Here is a 25,865-nt window from a genome sequence, read left to right as displayed (position 1 = left end):
ACAGCTCTCTCTCTCTCTCTCTCTCTCTCTCTCTCTCTCACACACACATACACATATTGTTTCATTTTGCAGATCAAAGGAAACCTTAATGCATTAATACACATTTCTTTTCATAAAATCGTTCAGCCTTAAAACAACCTGACCTGCTGTTTGAGTTTCTGTTCACGACCCGGCGCTTCATCTTTATAGACAGAAATATTATGAAAACAGGAACCAGGAAATAAAGGAAGAAGTTTAGGGAGAAAAAAGTGTGGCAGGTATCAGTCTGAAGAGCCACGTCTTGCCCAGTACTTTTGGACACAAACATTAAAGCAACTAGAACATTTAAACTGACGAAGGGGACATTTTAGATCAGCAGGAAGCATTTTCATTGTAGAGTCATTAAATTGGTAAAATTCTGTTGTCTTTTGAACAATGTGATATTTTCTCTTTGGGCTGAGTTCTACAGCCCCCCCCACCCGTGCTCAGTCCGCCCCAGTTTATTGTTTCTGGGTCATAATGCAGTCATGATAAGTTTTCCGGATTATAGAGATGGCCTCTTTCTGTGACTGGTATGAGATCTGGGGGTGGCCGTGGGGGTCAAAGGTTGCAGTTGGAGGCTGCTGTGATGAGTCAGACATTAGCATCTAGAAATCACATGGGGGGTAATTGTTTAATTTTCTAAATCCGGATTAAACACCCCTTTCCCACTGTACAGTGAGGTTTGTGCAGCACCGGGGAGGGGGGGAGGGGAAGGATGGACAGATGGGACTGACACATGGTCCCTGTCCACCTCTTCCCTGTGCTCCTCCTCCTCACCCCCTCCTCCCCCCTCTGCCTAATCTGACCGGGTAGGACAGGGGGAGGATGGGGGAAGGCGGCATCGTGCATTCTCCACCACCTCTCCTTCTTTTCTGGCAAGACCCAACACAGCCGCAGAGCCAAAGCACACAGGAAGGATATCGGCGAGAAAACAACTTATTCCCCTGAGAGGCCGGACTGAGAGCGGCTGAACTGGAGTTCATGCTGAGGCTCTCGGCTGCAGGGATCCCAGCTGGACTAGATTTACTGTTAATCCAGCATAAGGAGAGTTTAGGGACGTCCTGCTGGACGGAGTGTTGTGGGTTCACTTTTTATTTCCACATCCTGCCAGGCCTGTTAGATGTCGTGTTCTTGCCTCTGTGAGGGTGTGAGGATGTAATCTTTGCCGGCCATTTGAGGCAAAAAGTGCTGTTTAAACTGGAAGTTCATGGCCAAATGTAAAGCCGCGGTGGCCGAGGAAAAGCAGCTCACAGGCACCATGTCTGCCACTCAGGGGATGAACCGCAGCGGCATCTACAACTACTTCCTCAACATGGTGGCCTATCAGGTGAGAGTTGATGAGCAGCAGCTGCAGGCGGAGTCTGAAACCTTTTCACTGTCAAAATTTTCATTTATTGCTGGAAGAGGCAATCAGATGCCTTATTTAAATAGTTATTGCCAAAACTATGGTGTGAAATACTTGATCAAAAGTGCATTTGCTGCTCAGTGGCCAAAGAATTAACAGGAAAATTATCAGCAGCCTCGAAATGTTATCTTTCAGTGTTTCATTTCCATATATCATACATTGACTGCATTGAATGTCGACAATGCATTAACATGTAAGCAGCATTAAAGTTGTAATGGTGCATTATACTGTACAACCTAATAATACAGTTTTTTAATTTGGAATTAGCAAAAGCACTGTTTATTTATCTGGCAAAGGTGGATAAAGTCAGCAGTAACATGCTGTCATGTGGCGTTCTGATAGGTAAAATATTATGTTTCTTTGTTGAAGCTGCGTCAGAACAGCGTTAAATCAGGAAGCTGCTGTTGTGCCCTTCTTCTAGTTTGTATTATACCGTCACCATCAGCATGTGGCTCCTTTGAGGTTTCTGATAGCACGTGCTGTTCAGGCGAGATAAAGGATGTGGAGCAGGTACATGTCCCAAAGCTGTGACGGGAATCTGTGATGACAGACTGTCAAAGTGTTGTGATGGTTGAGAACCAATCAAAGGAGTCGATTATACTTTTACCCCTGACTTTTCTCCCACATTCTCACCTGAGGTTTAGATCTTGCATACCACTTCCTATTTGAGTCATGAACTGAGTATTAAGGCACAGACTTTACTTTGATCTCCAATCAAATATAAATATGAATATGTGTTGGGTCCTGTCACTGTATTTTGAAAAGACTTGGGAACTTAGTCTGGGAACTAGTCTTTCCATCAGTTTTTTTGATCTCAATGATTACTGGATATATGATTGGATATGTAGGTGAAATATTAAACACATCATTATGTTCCCAGAAGATCGGCCCTATTGACTGTTTTGATGGTAAGTTTGACATTTATGGTTTTGAGTGAGACATCCCAATGACAGTTAGATTGATTTAGTTCCAACGTCTGGGTTCCTTTCAGGGTGGACTTCTGTGCAGTGCCATCATTGAGTCAGACTGTTGTTGTCAGAGGGCACATTGGCGGTTTTGGTCCTGGAGTCTTTTGTTGTGGACTGATTTTTGCAGAAATATAATAGTCCTTTTGAGCAAGCCACAGTTACATACCATTTCAACAGATCGCAGTCAAACATTCCAAAGGTTTTATTCCAAAAAAGTAAAGCAGGAATGAAAAACAGGGCGCATCGTCCTGGTCTCACCTCACTAACCATCATCTGGTCCCAATCCTCTGTTGTCCTTAAAACAGCTGCACCACGAGCATTGTGGAAAATGAAGGGAAATTTGATTCTCCATAGTTTGCCATGTGCCATGTACAAATGTAATATTTCAGTCATCATTAACCTTCTATTGCAATATTGAATTGATTTGATACAATTCACAATTGGAAAATGTCACACAATGACAATTTAGTTAATAAACATGTATGTCTCTGGATGGAGGGAGGAAACTGGAGGAAACTGGCACAGGCACTGGGAGAACATGTAAACTCCGCACAGAAAGGCCCCAGGCCGGGAACCGAACCCGCAACTTTCTTGTTGTTGGGTGCTAAGCACCATACCGCCGTGCTGCCTTTTCTCAAATCTTTCATCTGTCATTCACCATCTGAAAAAATGTTTATAAAATAGAAAAGGAGAGCATACATTGATATTGAGATTGATCTATATGTACCTTAAATTAAATCAACCCAAAAAACAAACAAAATTGATGATGCTGCAAAAATTCAACAATGTTTCAAAAATAATACTAAACCAACAAAAAGTAACAAAAAATACTCATACGTCTATTCGAGGAAAAGAGATGAAAGCAAATAAGGAACTTATTAATTGCAAAATTGGAAGATAAATTGCATTATTAACATAAAAACATGCATTAAACCCCTTTAAATTGTTTCATTGATCACAGTTGGAATTCCTTTCAGCCCAAATCAATTAACCTTGCTGCTGTAAGTGATGGCAGGTACATTTGGATCATTGGCGCATTAAGAGTGTGATTCATGAAGGATTAGCTCTCAGATAAGCTCCCAGAATACCTGGAACGGCCATAATCGTCTCCAGAGAAACAGCACTGTGCTGCTCCGTCCCTGTGGGCGTCCAGGCTGCACTCTTCCTTAATCAGGACTGTGTCAGAGTCGCCGGGGGCTAAAACCGCTGGATGCTCATTGAGCACTGCTGCTTGGATATCTTCTACAAACCAATGTATTATGTTGACTAGCTTACTGTAACAACTCTCCATTAATCCTGTATTATGAACACTAAACAAGGCCAGAGGAACGATATCTGCACAGGCCATTGTGATCATAAAAGACCTAGCTGACTGTGAGATGGCTCAATAAAGGCTGCGTATTTACTGAAGCATTCAGCATAGAAACTACTCTGCTGAGTCTTTAAAAATGGACTCAAGAAAAAATTAATTTGCATTTTTTAACGGCGGCAATAAAGTCAACAACACGGTGTGGATTCAACCCAAGCTTACACAATGCCATTGCAATGGAAAAGGTCATATTCTGACCCCCGTGATTTAAGGTTAAGATGAAACAGATGATGTTTAATACAGCCGCTTGTACAGCTTTTCAAGTCAAAAGAGGAAAATGTAAAGCAAGATCACAAACATTACTCAGTCATCTTAGTTGGTCTCTGAAATCAAGGGGAAATAATGAAATAGTCATTTAATTGGAGCCAAATTTGTGCCCCAGGTTCCTAGAAGAGGTTAATCTGGCCACAGAAAGAGGAAATGTCACAGTGTGAATCTATCCAGCAAATTTAAGCTCATTTCAGAAGATGTCAAAAGAAAAAAGTGACACATTTAAACATTTCTGATTTATAATTGTTGATCCTCCATTCATACATTCCACAAGTCGAGTCAAGACAAACTGTCCCGTTAATCACGTTTCATCTGTTACAGGATGAAATCATTCTTGAGCTATTCTTCACGACTAAAGCTCTACTTCTATTCTCTCCTCAAAGAGAAGATTTCGGATAAGCTTCTCTGCATTATCTGTCATACTACAATGTGCACGTGATGAGTGATCCTCTGTCTGGATCCACTTTTGGTGCAGGCCACAGCTTTGTTTGTGATATTTTCTTCGCGTTTTTGTTGATTTATACTAATTCTGAGGAAGTGACTTTCACAGAGAAGCTCAGAGCTGAAACTTTCCCACACATCAAGTTGCAAGCCTGATAACGCAGGCAGGCCTCCAAACGGTAATCTGCTGAGTTTGTTGAAGCATCAAACAGACGGGCTCAGGTTTTTGCTCCTCAGGTTTAATTCAGGATCAGCGGTGTTTGGCTCACATCCAGTCGTTCACAGCCCTGATTTGTCAGAATCAGAACCAGCCAGATGCTGCTGGACTCATTAGATTAATCTGCCGCCAACCAGAGTATGCCAAACACTCACTGTTAGTGTAAGCTCTCTCATACTGTGATGGCTACAACGCTTTGGCCTGTTCAGACGTGACTCCTGGCACAAAGTTTCAGTGCAGATATGGACAGTATTTTTTTTTTTTTAAGTGCTAAGAAAAGCAGAAATGTTCACACAGACATCATTTCTCTGTTATTCTACTTGAATCAAATGCAATCAGTCATACGATGCAGCTTAAATGTGTTCTGGCACAATGGCTTTAGTCACACTTTTAAGTTCATTAGTTTAATTTGTCAGCCATATTAAAGTTAAATTAATACAGAAGGTGATATCCATCAGAGGATATATTTAGTATCCAGAACAACGAAGAAATGAATGAATAAAGCTTTGCAACAAAAGTCGAATAATTAAATAAAGTAACAAATGTAAGTTTAAATATACATTTGACTCAATAAATACATGATGAAAATGTTTACTTTTAAACATGTCATTTTGTTTAATGACATTTCTGTCAGAATTGAATCAATTTCATTTTTACGTGTATTTAATACCACATTTATTTATCTCTTCTGGCACCTGTCGTCTTCGTTATAACATCACAGAGTTCCAGAGGTCCTGACAGCTTGTTTTAAGGCTCAGCTTCTGAAAGCTGTGATCATTTCTGTTAATATGGAAACTAGATCTGACTTACAATCAAATGCCACATGGAGGTCTACATGCAGACTGTATGGACCTTTAATCCATCTGTTTGAGTTTTCTTTCCCAGTCCTTTGGTATTTAACTTCCTGTTTTTGATGGCTGGATGCTGAGCTGCCTCGGTCTTCTCCTCCTCAGATATGCTGCTGCTGTGGACCAGCTCCCTGCTCGCTCTGCTGTGCCTTCTGCCCTCCAGTCAAGTCCTCCACCAGCACACGGGTCATGTACACCCTCTTCCACATCATGAGCTGTGCTGTCTCCTGCCTCATGCTGTCCCAGACTGTCTCTGAGCTCGTCAGGGAAAATGTGAGCGCCAGCTCTTTTTATTATTCAACTACAGGCAATTTTGTTTTGGGATTCAAATCAAAACTGTAAAGAAGGCCAAAAAAAAGCTTCAGACCCAGAGGAACTGTCAGTTCAGGAAACAAGATTTAAGGCAAAGTAATCAACCTAAATATAACTGATAACCTGTCAAACATCTGGAAACACGGCCAGAGAGCCAACCAGTCAGAAACAATCTCAGGTCCACCTGCCAAATGTTGTGTAGGTCCCTTTTGCCACAAACAGCTCTGATAATTTTTCTGACTTGAGAACTTGTGATCTCCTTTTGAAATCTCAGTGAAGGCTAAAATGGTTAAAAAGTGATGATCAGTTGACCCTCAGGGGGCTTTTCTGGAAACATAATGCATTCTGACGTACTGTTTCAATTTTCCACAAATTATCATACATACACATTCGAAACACATTCGAAAAATACATCATAGTATCAAGTAAATGTTACCTGTGGTGCCGCCCAAAGAAAACATTTTGATTTATGACACATATTAAGCTGCCTCTAACTTTGTTTAATTTCTGGTTTTGTGAACAGCTGTTTAGCCACGAGCTGTAATTTTATGATCATCGTACAGACTGGAAGACAAAAAGCTGCCAGGAGGCTGTGGATGGTGAAAGATGAGGCGTGTATGTGTATGTTTCAGGTGCCTTTCTTCAATATGGTGTGTGACCAGGCGCATGGTGGAGGCCACTGTGAGATGCTGGTGGGATACTCAGCCGTCTACAGGGTCTGCTTTGGCACCTCTTGCTTCTACCTGATGATGGCGATTTTCCTCATAGATGTGAAGTCCAGTCAGGACTTCAGGGCGCTCATACACAACGGGTCAGTGTGGAGGCATTACCTCGCCAAAGAGCTTTCATCATTTTATACTTTGACAGTGTTTAAAAGTGGGCACACAGCATCAGGAGGATTGTATCGTACGGGAACATGTCCCTACTTCTCGCTTTATTTATTTATTTATTTATTTATTTATTCGTTTAGTAAGTGTTCTCTTAATGAGTTTATGGTCTCAGTCTGTAGTTGAAATCAGCTTCAATACAAAGTTTTTTTTAAAGGTGGTCCCATTTAAACAAAAATAGACCATAACACAGTTTGTATTAGGGGGTGTGGCTGCAGTGTGACTGAGCGGCTGTACCACCAATCAGGAGAGAGAACAGAGGAAGCCAGCTAGAGCCGCCACTCTTCCTCTGCTCCACCTTCTCCTCCATATATGCTTCAGTCTGGTTTCGACTGTCAGCTAAATTACAGAGGCCCAGACCACAGCTCATCCAGGTTTATCTCACCTTATCTCAAAGTCATGATCAACACTGTCTCATTTTTTCAAATCAGGATATTTGTACCTGTACACAAACATAGCACAACAGTCATGCTCAAACAAAACAAATTGAATGCTCAATCCTCATTTATTTTATGGTCAAATTTGTGAAATGTCTTACTGATTGTGCTGAAGGACTGGTAATCTACTAGCAAGGCACGGAGTGCTGACGACAGATCAGCTCTTTCCAAGTTAACATTCTTACATTAATCCCCAAAATGTCATGAATCAGTGACAAAACCCAAATCTCCCACAATAAAAAGAAATCCTTAATAGGCTTGGAAAGTTCCAAAGACTTTGATGTAATTTCCCTGAATGAGAATGTTTAGAATAGACCTGAACACGCACACCTTAAAATATTTCACTCCGGTCTGGAAGGAGAAAGTGCTCCTCCCTCTGCTCACCTGATCTGGCCCGCTGCTCTATTTAAACCTCTTTGTTGTCACACTTTCCAAAGAGGCGACACACTCAATTAGAGCGGTGACGCTGTTGGGATTAGGATTTGACAGACTGGATTGCTGCGGCTGCTCCTCTCTGGTGTAAACCTCCTCACAAGAGTCTTAGGCCATGGTGAAGGGTGACAGGGTCTTTGGCAAAGGTTGTGGCTCTGAGTGGTCTGCAGGCCGGGTGCTCAGTGGGTGACCCACTGCCCTTTTAAAGGTCAGACAGTGCAAATCGGCACGGGCCCTGTGTGGAGGGAAACATATGCAGAGGCTGAATTACAAAATCTCAATTACTTAAACTAACAAAAAGCAATAACAATGATGAGATGAAAGAAAATGTTATTAAATAATTTATGAATAAATCCAAATGAAAAAAACATGAAGGGTGACAGCAGGTGAAATACGGCATGATGTATTGATTTCTTCAATATTTTATGGCCCACTGTTTGACCTTTGACACTAACTGCTGTCTGTCTCTCTCTTCTTGTCCTCTGCTGTTATGCAGCTTCTGGTTCCTAAAGTTCATCACCCTGCTGGGGATGTGCGCCGCTGCCTTCTTCATCCCCACAGAGTCCTTCCTGCATGGTGAGAGACCCAAGAATAAAACATCTCTGATGGTAATGATAATGATGGTGCACCTCCCCATGCTCCTGCTAGAGGGCGGCAGAGATCTGTTCCTGAAAACAACCTTAACCTTCAACCTGTTGTAAATTACTGGACCATAAATCTCTGAAACTTGACCATGACTTTTGTTTGCTGACAATAAATCAGCGTTGATGCATTCTTGGTATCAGAGATGCTTTATGATTTACAGTTTTCCCTTTCTCTCTCACTTCCCTGAAGTAAATCAGCTGATGGCTGACTGATGGCTCCTCTCTCTTTTCTCATCTCAGCTTGGCATTATGTTGGTGTGGTGGGAGGATTTGCCTTCATCCTCATCCAGCTCATCCTCATCACAGCTTTTGCACACACCTGGAACAAGAACTGGTGAGTGAGAGCTTGATAACACACAGTGTTGAGACAAATGTCGGTGAGAATCCACAAAGAAATATTTCCCTCTTATTTCGAACCAGTCAGTGGATTAAAATTATATTAGAATATAGTTTCCTCTGACTGCACCATCTGTTTTTGAAGTGAAAAATTGATGGTTTCGAGGTACGTGGTTCTTGCAGAGCAGTAGTACTGTGTAATTTAAGGTTCATCGTAGCTCTACACCAACCTCCACATTCAGACACAGCCTGGCTCACATCTGTCGTCTTCACTGGTGATGATAGATTCACCTTCTGTCCTAAACCGCTGACTGATTTTATCAGCCTCTGTCCCAGGGAGACAAAGACAGACAGATAGACAGAGATAGACAGAACGGAGGACAGCTGGACAGAACAACAGCTCAACGAACAGAGAGAGATAAACGAAAACAGATCTCTAGATAGACAGGGGGATGGATCTGTAGACATAAAGGCAGGCAGGAGTCCAGATCTATGGACTGAGCTGTGGACAGAAATCAGCAGAAAGAAGACAAAGCTACACACAGCAAGGGGACGGGAGCTGTAGCTGAGTGAAGGTTTCAGCACTCAGTGAGATGGTTCAGCTGAGCAGACATGACAGAAGCTGTAATCTCCTCACTCTCTCTGTCCTTCCCGTGCTTTGTGTCTTGCTTTACTCGTCAGTCTATCTTTCTCTTTCTCCCTGTCATGTCCTCATTTGTTCAGTTAGACTCGTCGTCTGACGGCCGGCGTGTCCCAGATGTTATTTACTGTGTCCAGCTGTTGCTGCTGCTGCTTTGCCATCATTCTCTCTCAGCCACCTCTGAACTCTGGTGTGACATGGCAGAGTTGTAGCTCCGACAGTTAAGAGGATTTATTCATTCAGGAGCTTTTCCGAGGCAAACGCACAGAACGAGAAATCCTCTTATTCCCTTTATGGTGGTCTGGAGTTTCGTTCACTTCCCTCTTAAACCTCTCTAATTGTCTCTCCTTTCTGGGTCTCCAGGTCAGAGAAATAATCCTCTAAAACTGTAAAAGTAAAATTTAGTGCTCACCCACATTATTTCCTGCACTGAATGTTACTGCACATGTTGAGACAGAGACAATGAGCTAGTTCGACAGTTGGGTTAAAAAATGCCTGACTTTCTTCTCTTGCTCTCTTTTCTTTTTTTTTTTTTAATGTTTCTTTTGTACGTCTAACGACAAAAGATACCACCCAAAATAAAAATGTAAACATGAAGAACTTGAACAATTTTAATTAAAGAATGATCCACTCCATCAGAGCTTGAACTAGTCTTTTAAGATCACCAGCAATTGCTGAGGGAGGTCACAACCCAGCCAAGGCAACATGATGAATGACTGATATCCATATTAATATCCATATTTCTTGATTTGCGCTGGATGACTGGGCATAAAAACTGTAGCCAACTCAATCAGGCAGGTCACGGAGCTGACTTGTTGTGGAAAGGGAGTAGCGTGCCTTGTCACCTAGATAAGTGATGAGATGAATACAGTAGAAAGTAGTAGTTGGTGGCACACAACACACAGTCAGCAGCAATAAAAAGCCGCAGGGCGCCTGAGATGATGAATCCTTGTGTATTCCCAGGTTGACTGGAGCGGCAGAAAACAAGCGCTGGTACCTGGCGGTGATGTGCGCCACCCTCTTCTTCTACACCATCGCCACCATGGCCTTCACCTTCATGTACAAGTACTATACACACCCCATCGCCTGCCACTTCAACAAGGCCCTGCTGTGGATCAACCTGGGGCTCTGCGTCCTCATGTCCTTCATCGCTGTCACTCCATGCGTGAAGCAAAGTGGGTCAATGAAACACACTCACATGTCTGTCATCGACTCTCAGTGCTGAAATAACACTTATATATCCTATATCCTGCTATGCAAACACCCCCCTCCCTGTCGAAATCAGTGCTGCTGCGGATAATAATAATTAGATGTAAGCTGATATTATCTGTTTTTTGATTGTTGAGTGCAGACCTGCTGTGTCTGCACATGCCGGGGTTTTATGATTGAAACATACAGCTGTGTGCAGAGGTGAAACTCAGGCACCGGCTGAGGCACTGGTTGTTATCTGGATTTTATTTTCGTTTATGAGATCAGATTTTTTCCTTGCTACAATGTAGAGGGAATTCTGCACTTTTCATTCGTATTTTCAATTCAGGATGCACAGCTGTGAGAAACATTTCAAAGTTTAGGTTTAGAAACAGAACGATTAAAAACAGAACAATTAAATGTATCTGTGTAACGCCGAATCCTAATTATCTAAGGCACTTTACAGCTATTTTAACTTTATTAGAATGAGATCAACCACTTTTCCATCTCGAGCAGCACTCCCCTCATTTTAGACTATCGATTTCCCTCTGATTGTGTGGATGTGGAGTTTGAACTCTGACCCTGACTCTCCGTGTTTCTGCAGAGCAGCCTCGGTCAGGGCTCCTTCAGGCCTCCATCATCAGCTGTTACGTCATGTACCTCACTTTCTCTGCTCTGTCCAGCCGCCCGCCAGAAAAAGGTATGTTCACCAAGCAGACACGGAGCAGGGACTCCACAGAGAAGCTGGTCACTGTGTCTCTGACACAGCGTTCACACACCTGTGAGGATTTAGTCGAGGCTATTTCCATTTAAACACATGGTACAGGAAATATCAGGAAGACTCTCACGCCTGTGCAGTTCAAAGCATTTGTAATCCTCTTTGTGCCAAAACGTTGTCATTAAACAATGAACAATAGATTATTTCGTCTGCGTAATGTGAAAACGTCGGCTCAGAATAACAAACAAAACAACCCAGAGAATGAATGCTTTTTGTAATGCTCTGATTGACTTTCCTAAGACATGCATACAAAATAAAAAGGCTCATCGCGGCTCAGACTGGGCACAGAGTCTCTCACTATCCCAGACCAAAAGGACAAGGACAAACAAACATTCAGGAGAAATTACAGAGCTCCCTCTGTTTCCCTGCTGTTCCACTATAGCACTATATACTAGACACCGTAAAATGTTAGAATCTTAGAAATGGAATAAGACCTGAAAAATATTAACCTTGACTTTCATCATTGGATAAAACCATCTTATTGAGAACTGTATTGAAACCTGATCGTCTGAGCCTCGTGATTTTGTGCTTGACAGATTTAATACCGAAGAATACCTGCCCCACCCCTCCTCACCTCCCACACGCATACACTCATGCTCTTATAGTGAAATCCTCCATAATTTTCCTTTGCTTTTCTCATAGTGACTCACCAGCTCCAGGTAAGACAAAGAGCCTTCACATGACTGAGACATTAGTGCAGCGGCTTGTGAGGGGCCCATGTCTTATCCAGGGTTTACATCTAAATGGAAGACATGCAACTATAGATGTACACACACACACACACACACGTACATACACACACACTCAGACATGCACAGATAATCTGGGATGAGATGTGCTCTGACATGCTGCCTGCTGGGCTGGTGGCCTGAGGTGAGGGCAGACTGAAGGATATTTGTTTCACATTCCACGTGGATCCATTGACAACATAATAGCTTGGCAGAATCATTGCAACTCTTCCTGTGCATAGATAAAAGGTTACACGTTGTTCAGATCTGTTTAGATTAATGGAAAAACAAATTAATTTTGAGTGTAACTGTTGTCTTCATGTCATTTATGTCTTGTTTTTGGATCCACGTTTCAATTCTTGGTCTCACCCAGTCGAGATGAATATTTCCAGTTTGTACAATCCCAGATATTTGCTTTCAGTGATTTAAAACTTCAACTGCTTCAGTTGAACTTCAACTTCTCTGCTCATGATAGCTGCCTTTTGCATACATGTTCAACAATTATGAGTTAATTAGAGGGGCAGATCCGGCAGGGAAGAGGCACAGAGACATGAACTGACTGTAATCCAGGCAGAGCACAGGCTGAGTGCCCAAGATCAAACTAGCTCACCTGTTTCCATCCCCTTATTATATAGCTGCAAATGAAAGCATTTCTTGTGTAAGTGTAGTTGGGGAAATATAAGCAGTGACTTGTATTTGACAGGTGTAAACAGCTAACAAAAAACTATACTGCATGCACGTTTTGCGTCTTGGCAAAAACCTGCAGCATAACAGTCAGATGGAGAAAGAGAGGAGGAGCGGTCTGGAGAATCCAAAAGAGCTGCTGCTGCAGCTATCTGCAATTAAATGTGAATCTTTGCTTGATGAAACGCAGCTCTCCCATTCATTTGAATGAAGCAACAGAGCAGATGCCCCCTGTAAGTAGTTAACCCCAACTGAAGTTTCAAAGTACATCTGAGCAACACTCGATGACGGAATGTATGCGAATGCGCATTTTTGTCAAAAACTGCCCAATCTTTATGATGGAAACAAAGCAATTAATTGTCACTGTTAATAAAATGGCCCTCAATTTAAGGCATTCAGCTCAACCACAACCACGCTGTTGTTCACAGTGTGTGTGTGTGTGTACAGTATGAGTACAGTGGGTATATGTCAGTGTCCTGGGGCAGCGCAGGACATTGTAGCAACTTGTTGAGAAACTATGCACTGAGTCTGCTGAAAAACAACTTTTCAACGCACACCATGAACCTCACACAAATATACACACAAACCAACACAAATAGGAAGCTGTTGATAGAAATTAAATATTACAGAGCAGTATAGTATTCGGAGTGTGTATATGTCTGTGCATGCGCATCCGACAAAGAGATCCATTATTGTTACTGTCTTCTTAGGATTTATTTTACCTAGTCTGTCCCCAGAGGGCTTAGTTTGTTCAATGACCTCACTATGACACACACACACACACACACACACCTTGTCCTTATTTTTTCTGAGAGGAGAAAATTAGTCTGGAGTACGACTGAAAAGACGACTCAAAGAGGAGCGCATATTCTCTCTCCCTTGACTTTTGACCCAAGTGTCTCTGTGACTGAGTGAGCGAGCGATATAATCTGAGCCCTGTAATTAGCCATTGTTTTACTCAGCTCAGGTTCTTCTTTCCCTCACAACATACAAAGGAGTGTGTTTGTGTGTGTGTGTGTGTGTGCGTTCGGAAGTTCAAGCTTGCATGTGTGAGCATACAGTACATATTTGTTGGTGCTCTGTTTTTGCCCCAGAGTGACCAGAGGGTGAGTCTGTATGAGAGTCCCAGAAGAGAAAGTGCAGCTGAGGCCCCTTTTACAAGAAAGAAAGGAATTTCTTAAGAGATGAAATGAAGGAGAAACAACAAACTGTAACACAGCTCAAACTGTATGTGAAGAAATTCCACTGTGGTGTGGCAGATTTAATTTAGTACAGCTGACAAAAGGAATGGAAGAAGAATAATGCGGGGCATTGTGACCTCCCATTAAAAAAGACTTTTAATAACAGTTCATCACCTTGGCTTTAATTTCCACTTATGCCTTATTAAAGATTTTCTTCAAAACAAACGTGAACATGAGTCATTTCAGTCTAAATCTGAAGTAAATCAAGAAACACATTTACATGATTACTTTCTGTCCACACATGCAGATATTTTAAACCATCCTCTTATGAATTCGTTTATTTAACTACATCAAATAGCAGTTGAACTGGAAAGATGCCGTGCTGTGCAAACCTGTTCTCTTCTTATTGGTTTTGCACAGAAATGTGCACACAAAGTGTTGCAGATTTGTGTCCTACTATGTGTTTTTGCAGCTGAGCTCTGCTCACAGACTAACAGAAATAACTGAACCTGTGGTGCTGTGCTTGGCTCTGTCAGTGGTGTACCAGGGCACGAACATGACTGTCTGCTACCCCACTGTGGGACAAGATGGCATCCAAAATGAAGGCAATGCCGTGGCCATCATCGGAGCGGCCATAATGTACTGTTGTGTGCTCTTTGCATGGTGAGTAGACCTTTCTTTTGACATCATGACCTGTGTGGATATGAACAAAAAGCCTTTAAAACATGAGCTTATTTCACATGTGATGCAAGAGTGAGACGTCCCTGTAAAGGCGGGATGAGAAATCACCCACATTTTGTCTTTTACATCTCATTGCAGTAATGAAGCTTCCTATCTCGCAGAAGTGTTCGGTCCGTTTTGGATGATCAAAGTTTACCGCTATGAGTTCCAGAAAGCAACCTGCTGCTTCTGCTGCCCCGAGGAAGAGGAAGGTTTGTACAGCGTCCTACCAACAGTGCTTCCTGTGGTGTTGTTTTATCGATGAAGTTTTCAGTTGTTGTCACACACAGTTGTACATTTCACCTACTCAGGCTTACTGCTGTCAGTAAATAGGCCCAGACGGCTGAGCAGATGGTGAAGAATGAGCAGCCACCATGACTGAGACTTCCTGAGTCAATCTTACGCAATAATTATAAATCATTTAAAAAATTTACACAATATTAGACGGGTGGCCGTGAGGTTATGGTTGATGAGTATGTCGTGTATTAGTCTTTAGGATCACATTTTTGCACAGCTTTCGTGTTGAGCGTCACGGGGTGGGCTTGATGTCTGTGTTCATCATTTCCATTTAGCTGAACTCATCCACTGTAATCAAACCAAGCATATCTGGTGCCTTACGTTCCTCTGAAATGGCGTGCAGACTCTGATGATGGACTTTGCGTTTTTCAGCTGAGGAGGAGTTTGTGATCGATGATGAGCTCAAAGGATGTCAGAAGGTCATCCACAATGAGACCCAGAGAGTGGCTTACAGCTACTTCTTCTTCCATTTCGTTTTCTTCTTGGCCTCACTATACGTGATGATGACCCTCACTAACTGGTTCAGGTCAGTTCACGACACTTTTAATGTTCTCACCGAAACACTGGCCATCTTCTCATTCGTAATTTTGTGGCTGTGTGAAAATTATTAGGCGGAAAGAGGACACAGCAAGTAATGTAAATTTTAAAAAGTTGTTTTTTTCATTTCTCCCACGTGAAAAGTGAAAAAACAATATTAAATATATATGAATATGAAATATATGCGGTTGTAACATTGTTCTGCAAATTCCAGTGGCTTATTTCAAATATGCTTTAAACTTATATACACAAAGATCCAGAGGATTTATATATGTAGTAAGAATACAGTCAAATGCAATGTGTGAATAATGGTGCTTTTGACTGTGTTGTCCTCGTCCAGCTATGAGTCTGCAGTGTTGGAGACCACCTTCACCCACGGCAGCTGGTCCACTTTCTGGGTGAAAATGTCATCCTGCTGGGCCTGTGTGATCCTTTATCTCTGGTTACTGCTGGCCCCTCTGTGCAGCTGTCAGTCTGAATCCAGACCTCGCCGCTCGCGTATCAAACGGCGTTCAGCATCCTGCCGCCACGTCACTGTCAGCGTTTGACAACCTCTGTGAGGGCGGACATGCAGAGGTGTGGGCGACTTCTGCCTCCTCATGGTGTCCTGCAGCAGGCAATTTTCAGGAATGGAAGTCACAGGGGTCAAGGGTCAAAGACTCATGTCCTGTGAGAAGGACCTTTCAGAAGGCTTAGCACCCTGTTGATATGTGAATAGAGTGACTCTGGTTGGAAACACATTTTCAGTATGAAATTGCCAAAGGGATTATATGGAGTAAACTCTGACTGATATTATTGTGGGAATTAAAGTAAGTCAATGTAAAGATTGATACATTTCTAAATGTTATTAATTATTATTTTCATTTTCTGGTTGTATTCACACTTTTAATATTAGAAGATGGACTTCTAGATATTCGCTGTAACATTGCTACTTTTTTTTTTTTTTTTTGTTATTGCCCTGAAAAACAAATTCCTCTGATGTTTGGCAGTAGATGGTTGTGACCAAGAACAAATCTTTGGTCTGGTACAGAGAACCAAAGCTGGAACAGAGAACCAAATGCAAGGCCGGTTCAAGTTGATAGAGCAACCAACTTGTGTCCTTGTGGTTTCTTCTGTAAAATCATTGTGTTTGGAAATAATATCGACATCGTCATTTTTGTAATGCTTGGAAATGCCCATTCTGAAACATCAATGTTTGCTTAGATTAACAGACACCTGTTTAATATATCGTGACACTAAAATTCAGCTACCAAGACATTACATTATAAATGTCATAAAAAAGGTTTCACGTTTGGGAAAACGTCTGGAGTCACTGTTGTGTCCAGACTGCCTTGAAGGAGTAATGCTGCTTAGAGGATTTCTTAGAACGCTTTTTCTACTCAACGTTGGCTGAAGCATTTTAGTATTTGGCAACTACCACCAATCAATCCCAGCAAGAGCGCATATTTGAAAAAAGAGAAAACTTACATTTGGCAACTTTAGGCACAGATATGAGAACAGTGTCTGTATTACTCTTGTCAAAACAAGCATGTGTCCAAAAATGTCAAACTATTGCCTCAGCATACATTAAGGTCGCAATTCAAGATGAAATCAGGTGCTAACAAGAAAATTAGTGGAAACTGACACAGGGATTACAGAGATTAATTGCATGAACTTTATTTCACTAGTGCTAACAGTTAGATACCAGAAATAGTCCAGACAGAACCTATTTAATTTGCATAATTTCATTCATTTATGAACTGTCCATTTGGCAGCTCTATGACTGGTTCTTACAGTGAAGTGAAACAGAAATGTGTTCATGTGTGAAAATAAGACCTGAAGAGTCCAAAGATAACAAACGTGAACGGGATGACTCTCTCTCAGTGTTTTCTCTGCATCATTTCATACATTTGATTTTTAAAATGCTCAGTGACAAAAAGAGCGACTGAGTGGCAGCTACGCCGAAAATGATGGTGTTCTTCAAAGTTCATCCAGAGAGATTCGCTTAATTGTTTTATAGTGGCAAAAAATTTGAAGTATGTTGCTTTAGTGCATCATTCACTTCTAAATTCATTCCTATTAGAGGGAACTGTGGTTGTTTACATAATATATATATTTTTTGTATTTGATATTAAATTTGAAACCAGCAGTGCTCAAAAAATGAGAAAAAAACGAACCTGAGGGGATAGAAGCTTTCTGTCTCACGCCTTCAGATGAAGTAGTTGTGTCTGAAATGTGCTGAGGTGAACTGTTTTGTTAATATAAAATAGACCCCCACCCCCCAAAAAAGAGTTTGATGTTAATGAACATTTTTACATCTGTCCCCTCTTCTGAAGGGAAACAGAGTTGAGTGTCTGTGATGACTTTGTGACAGTTGAGGAACGACTGGCTCAGTAAAATAAAATATATATATATTATCGGTAGGTTTTGTTGTAGAGATAAAGCTATTTTGTAAATACATTGTTTTCATACAAATCCTGCTGGTCTGATTTGGTTTGTTTGTTTTTCGCTAAACTGACTGCATGTTCAACAGCAAAAAAAAAAAAAAAAAAAAATCACTGCTACATTATGTCAAAATGAAATTGTATTTGTTGTTTTGTTTTGTTTTTTTGTCACGATTTTATAGAAGGAAAAGTGGGTCATTATCAGCGATACACTAAAACCTCAAAAAAACTCTCTTCGTATATTTAAGTTTAAAATACTCATCAAAAGGCACAAACTATTCAAAAAGAGCCAAGATAAAAAACAAACAAACAAACAAACAAACAATACCAAATATAAAAACCAAACAATAATTATGCTTTAGTATTTTTGTAGCTAATCAGTGCCACACAATAAAATACTTATATTTCATATTCTGTCATGTAAAGTATCACAACTCAGACCTGATTAGACACACTATAAAAAAAAAAATACCACAAGGCAGCAACATGAACACACGAAACAAGTGACAAAAAAGTGGTAAGATTGAAGCTTATTTTTATACATAAAGTATATGTTAATTTATATATTAATATCTTAACAATATGTTAATATGCTAATTATTTGATACCTAAGCATTGTGAAGCAATATATTGCAAAGATATCTGGTGTGAAAACAAAACAAATCCACCTTCAGGACCTCAACATGTTCCGTATTTCACTTCTTTCTGTAAAATTTGGCTAATATTTTTCTCTTAATAACCAAATAGAATTAATTTTTTCATTCTGTTTTCTAAGATGTCTTTGAAGAACGTCCGGTGCAGGAAATGTACCGGTTGCCTTCAGCAGAGAAGTAAGGCAGCTCCATAAGATCAGCTGGATCAGCCGATGCTGAAGAGCCTTAAACCTTCATTCTATCTAATGACCATCAGGCAGCGACTACACTGGTTGTTCAAAGAAGTCAGATGGTATTGAAGTCTATGGGAAAAACGCTTCTATTTCTTGCCTGATTTTCCTAATGGGTTCATGGGCTCAGTCTCCAGTTAGGGTTAGGGTTATTATTGATGGTCCCATTTCAAGGAAAACAGACCATAAAACAGATCCATCTCACCTCCATCTCCATCCTCTTCGCAAAATGGTTTATTCTGTTGTTAAAAGATCACATGGTCGATGGCCAAATTTAAAACCGGAGCCAGAAACAGTCGCTGTTTTTAGAAACTCTGCTGAGCTGCTGCGTTAAAAAATGACTGATCTGGAGGCGATGCACTCCCAGAAAAACAGAAGATGAAACGCTGTTTGGTGGTATTTTAATAGCTGAGTGTTTCAAGGTGGATTTTTCTTTGAAGTTTACAACATAAAAGTACAGTGACATAAAAAAAAAAACAACAAACAAACGAATGACAGCTGTGGAAAATCAGCAATAACAAAAGCGCCATTTCAGTCAGTGTTCTTCTCTTTGGTGTGTGTTTAAAGGTGGGCACAGTGGTCCACCTAAAGTGCTCTATATGGTACAGTAAGCTGGTCAGCCTTTTAAATAAACATGGAGTCTGTCTGCTGTCTTACTGTGGTGACTTTCAGATGAGATTTGTTACTCTGCAGTGACACCACTCTGGAAATCATCAGGCCATCACTGTGGAGTATGATGAAGGTCCACAAATGAAGCGATGGAAGTGAATGAGCTTCATCCAGAGGACCTCCACACACTCCTTTGCTCGCTCGCTCGCTCTCTCTCTCACACACACATGCACACACGCATGCACACATACACACAGTTTGTCTCCACACTCATGCCCTCAGCTCTGATGGCTGTTTGGGTCCTCTGTTGCTGCAGAGTCTTTCGAGTGGTCGCAGCAGCTCGTCCTCTCGGGGCTTGTATGGCACCACGTAGCTGTCCTCCTCCAGAAGGATGCGGTTCAGCGTGCGCTCATAGTTAATGTGGCGACGCACCATCAGTACATACTGTCTGCCCTCCTCCAAATGAGGGCAGTCACACACATTGGGGACCCACAGGAACTCCCGGTGCTCCAGACGGAAGCGGTTCCGGTAGGTGTGGATAATCTGGACGTCGTAGCGCGTCTCCTCGCCTCTGTACAGCTTCCCAAGGACTCTGCCCCGGAAAACTGACGCACATATTTCGGCAGACAAGTCAAACTTCTGCCGTAAGCTATTCAAAAACAGCAAAGCTACGAGATTCAGACTCACCAAAGTCCTTCTGGCAGTACTGTCTCTGGCGTTCCCTTCGACCTTTAACCCGGTGACATTTTCCACAATATTCTAAAGAATAAACAGCAGAAACAAGCTTACAGATGTGGACATGATATGAAACCAGACCTTACAGGAAAGTATAGTAAGAGGGTTGATATTAATAAATGTATGAGCGTGTATAAAAGGTGCGAAGAGCTCCTGGAAACAGCTGAGCTCTATCTAAGGAGCCTTCTCACAAATCCTTTCTTTCTTAAACGTGCTCTCGCAGCCTCCAGAGCTACTGACCATCACATTTCCAACACTTCCAGCAGACCGAACGAAAGTCAGGCTGATTCTTATTTGTAGCTCGTCTGAGTTTAAAGATAACGGGGGGGACATACTTCCAGGCGGGGGCTGGGGCAGCAGGTTTCTGTGGCTCTCGTCCCTCTCCAGGCGGGGCAGGACAGGCTGGTGAGGGCGCTGCTGGCGGTTCTGGTGGGCTGAATGGCGTGGCGGCTTTGCAGGACGTAAGTCTATTTGACAAAAATATCAAACAGCGATTGTCATTGATGGTAAAATTTTTTAAGTAATGCTAATTTTAATAATTTTAAATTTAATCTTTAACATGATTCTATCCATTAAGTACATAAGTATGCAGAACAGACTAAATATGTAATTATGATGCATTCAGTAAAACTAAAAATGTGTGTAACCTAAGAGCAACTCATAGCAGGCGACAGAAATGATCACTTGTAAGCTCCACTGACAGTAAATGTTGTGTTATTTTGCAGCTATTTCATTTGGCGCCTGTTTGCTGCATCTCATTTTGATTTGACACATTCCTGCTCAGTATGTGGCACGATGAGTCAGGAGATCAGCTTCTTTGTGTGGAAATGTTGGTGTGATCGTAATGAAACACGACACCTCTTGCAAAATCCCTGTGGTGTGTAAACAGTCCAATTTCTTGTGCAAATGGAATCAACAAACAAATGTTTTGTATTACAGATAAAATAAAAAACTGTACAAAGATCAAACTTTTAAACTTGAAACACCTCCCAGTCTTCACACTTTCTAATCTGCTCCTGCTCAACACACGGAAACACACACACACACACACAAAAGACAAAGTGGATGATAGGAAAACTGAAATAGTTAATGAACAAATAGTCAACATAACAGAGTCCTGCTTGACTCGAATCCATCAGCTGGAAAAGGTTTGCAGGGAGGATATTTAGATTCAGTACAGTACTGGGTGGGTTCTGACAGAAGGCACAAATCCTGGGGCGAGGTGCAGATTTCCACATGAACGTGAGAATCCAAAGCGGTTGAAAGAGATTCAGCACATGTGTAGAGGAGGCTTATCATGACAGATAGATCAGCTGTATTTCTCAGCAGCAGCAACCACATCACCGCGCGATAACCTCCTCTAAATCAAATGTGACCTGAAGATGGATCGTTTTTCACCTGACCATCCCTATGGGGTTTTTACTTCCTCCACCTGAATGGAGCTCTTCTCAGCACTCTGTGGGCATGTACAATCTGTGATCGGTTGACAACCTGTTTGTTTCGTCACGCCTCAATCCTCCCTCCTGGACACAGCTGAGAGGGTGTGCACAGACCTAAAACACATTCCAAATGTTTCCTCCATTTGATGTAAAATATCACAAAGCTGCACACTTGGGCTCAAAGTCTACAAAGTCTACAAAAAGTCTACACCAATTCTACCTGAATCATGTTTCTTATCAAAAGGAAAAGGAAATTCAAGTCCAGTCAGGAGCCACCTAAACCACATTAGGAGAAACCAATTGGTTTGATGGTGTCTTTGCCGATCCTGGTAGCTTAGATATAGGAGAGAGCAGGTCTTACACCAGTGAGGCCGGGTGGTGACTGGAGCAGGCCAGGTGGTGGTGCTGGTGGTGGTGGTGGTTGTACTGGTGGGGTGATCCCAGGGCAGGTAGGAGGCAGTGTGGTGAGCCTGACGCAGTGGACTCCTCCTCCCATGGTAGAGGGCGTACTGGTCTGGAGGGAGCCAGTACTCGTACTCGATGCCCGAGTTACTGTCTGTTGCCAACACCTGCACACAGGATGGCACGGAAATGTTGGGAACGTCTTTTCTTCCAAATTTTAACAAAATATTTCTCTAAAACTAAGCTGAAATGACATATAGCATATATTCATTATAGTTACAACAACAATAACAGTTTGATATTGGGTTAGTTTTAATAATTGTGTTTACCTAAATGTCCTGGTCCAACACATTAGGGTCTTTACTAATTGATATGAGAGAAGTGAAAGCTTGTTTGGGGGAATGTGACTCGTAAAACTGATGAACACATATCACCCTGCTGGAAAAATACAAAGATTGCTCAGCTGTGTACCTCGTAAACAATCTTTTGTTCTTGAAGAAAGGCACAACACCAGCTAAAGATTTTGGCCATGAGGTCATTCAGGACATGGTGACTTGATAACCAAGTGGTTGGGGTTAGGATAGCCCACATGGGACAGCAAATTAAGTGAAAGTCCTGCAGGAGTAAATGTAGACAACTGTTTGTTTGTGAAGTACCTCAGAAGGAAACACTAGTGAGCAGCTACCTCGTCTGTATGTGAAATACCTGCAGCAGCCTGAATGGAAACCCTCAAATACTTCTTCAACCTGGTCCTTTTCTCATTTTGTGAAGAATTTAATGATGAGCTGAATGGCTTCAACCTAACAGCATGTTGACTCTGTGATATCATAGTGGTCGTCTTACCAACATTCACACTGATGAAGCCAGCCTGGTTTAAAGTCAAATACATGCAAACAACCACACCTGAATGGACGTGTAAGGGACTCTCACCATTACATGAAGGTCTTCCTTGGTGGGTCCCGACACCTCGAAACTCTCCCAGGTGTCCGCCGAACGTCGGTACAACAGCTTGGTCCCGGCTATACTGTACTCTCCTGGAACGCTAATCTTCCAATTACCATTGATCACAAACTGGGAGCGGCCATTCTGGAGAGCTGAGCAAGGAAGCAAGGTGTGGGGGGGGGGGGGGGGGGGGGGTAAAAGTATGGTGTTACTTAGGATGGGGACGTAAGTCACATTAGCAGTCAATCACTTCAATGCTGAAGTGAAGGGGGCTGTCAGAGGCAGACATGTGGCAGCTGCCTCCCCTCAGTGCACAGAGAGATTTTCCATGACATGAGATGGAATTGAGTACCTTCACCTGCTGTGGTCAGATGAGGCCTTTATAGGCATCCCATTCAAAAGCACAGAGTGTGCCATTTTGGCGCCTGTTTTACTTTGGTTCTGTAAACAAGGATAAGAATAGATGCCCTTGGTTGTCATGTTGCCTGGAAAAAACATCGCTAGTCCAAAGACCAGATGGGACTGCTGAGCCTCTAATGTCTCTTGGGGACAGAAGTAACACAAAGACTGGGTTTTAATTTGAAATGGCTATAGCTATGGAGCCAGTGAAGTACCTTGTGGAACTGATGATAACACAGCCAGGCCAAGTGTGTGTGTGTGTGTGTGTGTGTGTGTGTGTGTGTGAGACAGGATGAGTCTCACCTAGATAATTTCTGCTGTTATCTGTGACTCGGATGTGAGTGGCTCCAGCTGGTATCATGGCCACTTCGTTGTATCCAAATGGTCCACCTGGGCAACAGAGACACTTGATTAGGGGCTTTGTAGTAATTTAATTTTCTACCCTTTTTTTCATAATATAACATAAAGAAAGAAACCCTTTTTAAGGGATGCTCTGAAAGCAGCAAAGAATAAATTAAAGTAAAATCAGGTCACAGATGTCATTTATACTCAAGTGACTTGAATCGAATTGGATAGCAATGAAGATACTGGATGTATGCTAGAGCTTTTTTTGTTGTGCCTTTTTTTGTGTTACCAACATGGATTGCTCGATTCATCCATCTGATGTTTCCACCATTTACCATTGGTCAAGGCGGGGTTAACCCTGGACAGTCACCAGTACATCGCAGGGCTGACATTGGGACAAACAACCATTTATACTGAATTTAGGGGTCTTGTTGTGAGGCGATGATGCTAACCACTGTACCACCATACTATGGCTATGCACTTCATATTTAGGACTATTCTTTAAACATCTGCCATTTTACTCAGTCAGTAACTGAAAGGCAATCAATAAATACATATATTCGGGATTAGTTTGGAATAATTGATTGATGACTGATGAGCTGCCATTCTTTAATGAAAATTTCACTTCTGAGCCTTATAAAAAGGCGGCAGAGGCAGCTGTGTGCTTCCCCTGCTGCTCCTAAGTGAAAAGGAAAAACTCGTCCATCACGGCCCCTGAAGAGCGCACAGTCTCTGTTGCTCTTGCTTACCCATTCAGGGAGAAACTATGCACAGAGTTCATGTGTGGGGCTGCAGCTCTATGAAAATGCAACACTGTGACAGAGGAAGTGTCAGAGTCACAGACGGGCAGCGCAGCTCGAGGCCACTGGCAACTGACCTTGTGAGGAACAATTTGTGATGCCAACGACCATTATTTTTCCCTCCGTGGGGGAATGCAGCTGCGGGGAGGAGAGACAACTCCCAGAGGCTGCTGAGGAGCCCAAACAAAGTGGCCATTATCAGCCTGTTTTCTTTTTGCTAAGTCTGAACCATTGTGGGTGGTTCACCTGTCTGTTAGCTCTGCTCTGACTGCACTCACAGCTGTGTGAAGAACTGAGCTCTCCGACAAGATGCACACAAGAGGTGTTCGGTACTTTCTTCGATTCTCAATAGAGATCAGCAGTCAGCTCCGTGCCCTTTGCTGATCAGATGTTTTGGTTACTCTTAAACTCTATTTTGAAGCTTCCAGTTTGTAAATCAAAGTCACAATCTTGTCATTTTTTTTACCCCCCCAAAAGTAACAAAATTGTGACAAGTTGTGCCTTTTTCTGTGTTACAAATATGGGTTGCTCCGTTCATCCATCACCCAGAAGGTGGAGCTGAGGAGAAGTGGTGAGTGGATCTAAACTGCTCTGTTCTCTATCTCATCAGCCAACAGCCATGTGTGGTACAGTCTGTCAACAAAACTCAGCTGCCTGGTTATTTATCAGGTGTTTCAATCCTCTCAAGCGAACAAATTGCTTATTAAATAACAAATAGCATGTAAATAAGGAACTTTACCACCTTTTCTAAGTTTTTGTGACCTAATTAATTCTGGAGGGGAAAAGAAAAAAGCAAGCTCTTATTATCTACTGTAGTAATCTCAGACATTAATTCAAAGCAGGTGTTTTTCTTTGTCAAGGTCTTCAGAAAACCAGCTGAGAGGAAAGGTGATGCTTTGCATTCTGTACAAAGTATTCACCGTGAGTGTCTGTGATTTGCCAACGTTACCGATGGAAATTTATCTGAAAATGAAATCAGACCAGTGTTGGTTCAAATCTGCCTCAAACAGCAAAAAGCCAACACTTTACACGGCTGTTGCATCTCTACATACATTCAGTTGTGTAGATCTTTGAACTGAATGTATTGTGGGAGTAATTTTCTGGATGTAATCAGTAATTCATTTTCTTAGCAGTGAAAGAAGAAGAGAGGAAGTTCCTTTTGTTGCATCTTTGTGTTTTGTTTTGTTTTTTTGGTTTGCACTACACATGTCCATGCAGAGCGAAAACCACATGAATTAGAACGCCATTTTCTCATTTGCTTTCTTGTTAGTAAAAGTGTCATATTTCTCAATCTGCAACTTTTTTTTTATTATGTGATTATTATTTTCCTATACAGGCAGGCAAACCACAGAAAACAGTCTGAACAGTCAGATACTGGATTAAACTCTGAGCTGCTAGTGCCAGTGTAGGTAGAAAATGTTTTGGTGGCGTTGAGCCAGAGAGTCATTGTGAGCATTAACGTTGGCCTGAAGAACTCTGTGTTCTTTCTCCTCCTTCCTGAAATTTTAAGAACTGTAATTTTGAAGAACCTGTTGTTAGTTGAATTTG

General features: G+C 41.9%; 2 protein-coding genes across 3 annotated transcripts in view; one reads left to right on the top strand and one right to left on the bottom strand.

Annotated features, from left to right (window-relative positions):
- The first annotated feature begins 1,228 nt into the window (after window positions 1-1,228).
- serinc4 (serine incorporator 4) lies at window positions 1,229-15,888 on the top strand. The gene is made up of 11 exons (XM_029498378.1): window positions 1,229-1,348; window positions 5,645-5,812; window positions 6,484-6,662; window positions 8,104-8,183; window positions 8,492-8,585; window positions 10,191-10,402; window positions 11,020-11,115; window positions 14,323-14,449; window positions 14,606-14,718; window positions 15,176-15,329; window positions 15,681-15,888. Exons 1-11 carry the CDS (start codon window positions 1,229-1,231, stop codon window positions 15,886-15,888), a joined length of 1,551 nt encoding a protein of 516 aa, XP_029354238.1.
- A 1,029-nt stretch (window positions 15,889-16,917) lies between these two features.
- adamtsl5 (ADAMTS like 5) overlaps window positions 16,918-25,865 on the bottom strand; it is a 29,914-nt gene continuing 20,966 nt past the window's right edge. The window contains exons 8-13 of one of the 2 annotated variants that reach the window (XM_029498831.1): window positions 23,476-23,562; window positions 22,762-22,925; window positions 21,791-21,998; window positions 20,326-20,457; window positions 19,943-20,014; window positions 16,918-19,860 (exon numbers count right to left, since the gene is read on the bottom strand). In XM_029498831.1, the coding sequence (XP_029354691.1) occupies window positions 19,526-19,860; window positions 19,943-20,014; window positions 20,326-20,457; window positions 21,791-21,998; window positions 22,762-22,925; window positions 23,476-23,562 (998 nt within the window). In that variant the 3' untranslated portion in view covers window positions 16,918-19,525. The remainder of the gene's footprint in view (window positions 19,861-19,942; window positions 20,015-20,325; window positions 20,458-21,790; window positions 21,999-22,761; window positions 22,926-23,475; window positions 23,563-25,865) is intronic. The other variant, XM_029498832.1, reaches the window with a different exon arrangement.

This window comes from Echeneis naucrates, chromosome 3, assembly GCF_900963305.1.
Source record: "Echeneis naucrates chromosome 3, fEcheNa1.1, whole genome shotgun sequence".
NCBI classification, from domain to species: Eukaryota; Metazoa; Chordata; class Actinopteri; order Carangiformes; family Echeneidae; genus Echeneis; species Echeneis naucrates.
The sequence above is the reverse complement of the archived record's forward strand: the minus strand, read 5'-3'. Positions and strand labels throughout refer to the sequence as shown.

Excerpts from the sequence above, each read along its gene's own strand:
- serinc4 (XM_029498378.1), top strand. The coding sequence starts at position 1,229 with ATGGCCAAATGTAAAGCCGCGGTGGCCGAGGAAAAGCAGCTCACAGGC. Across the intron at positions 5,813-6,483 it reads CTGAGCTCGTCAGGGAAAAT|GTGCCTTTCTTCAATATGGT; the intron begins GTGAGCGCCAGC and ends TGTATGTTTCAG. Across the intron at positions 15,330-15,680 it reads ACCCTCACTAACTGGTTCAG|CTATGAGTCTGCAGTGTTGG; the intron begins GTCAGTTCACGA and ends GTCCTCGTCCAG.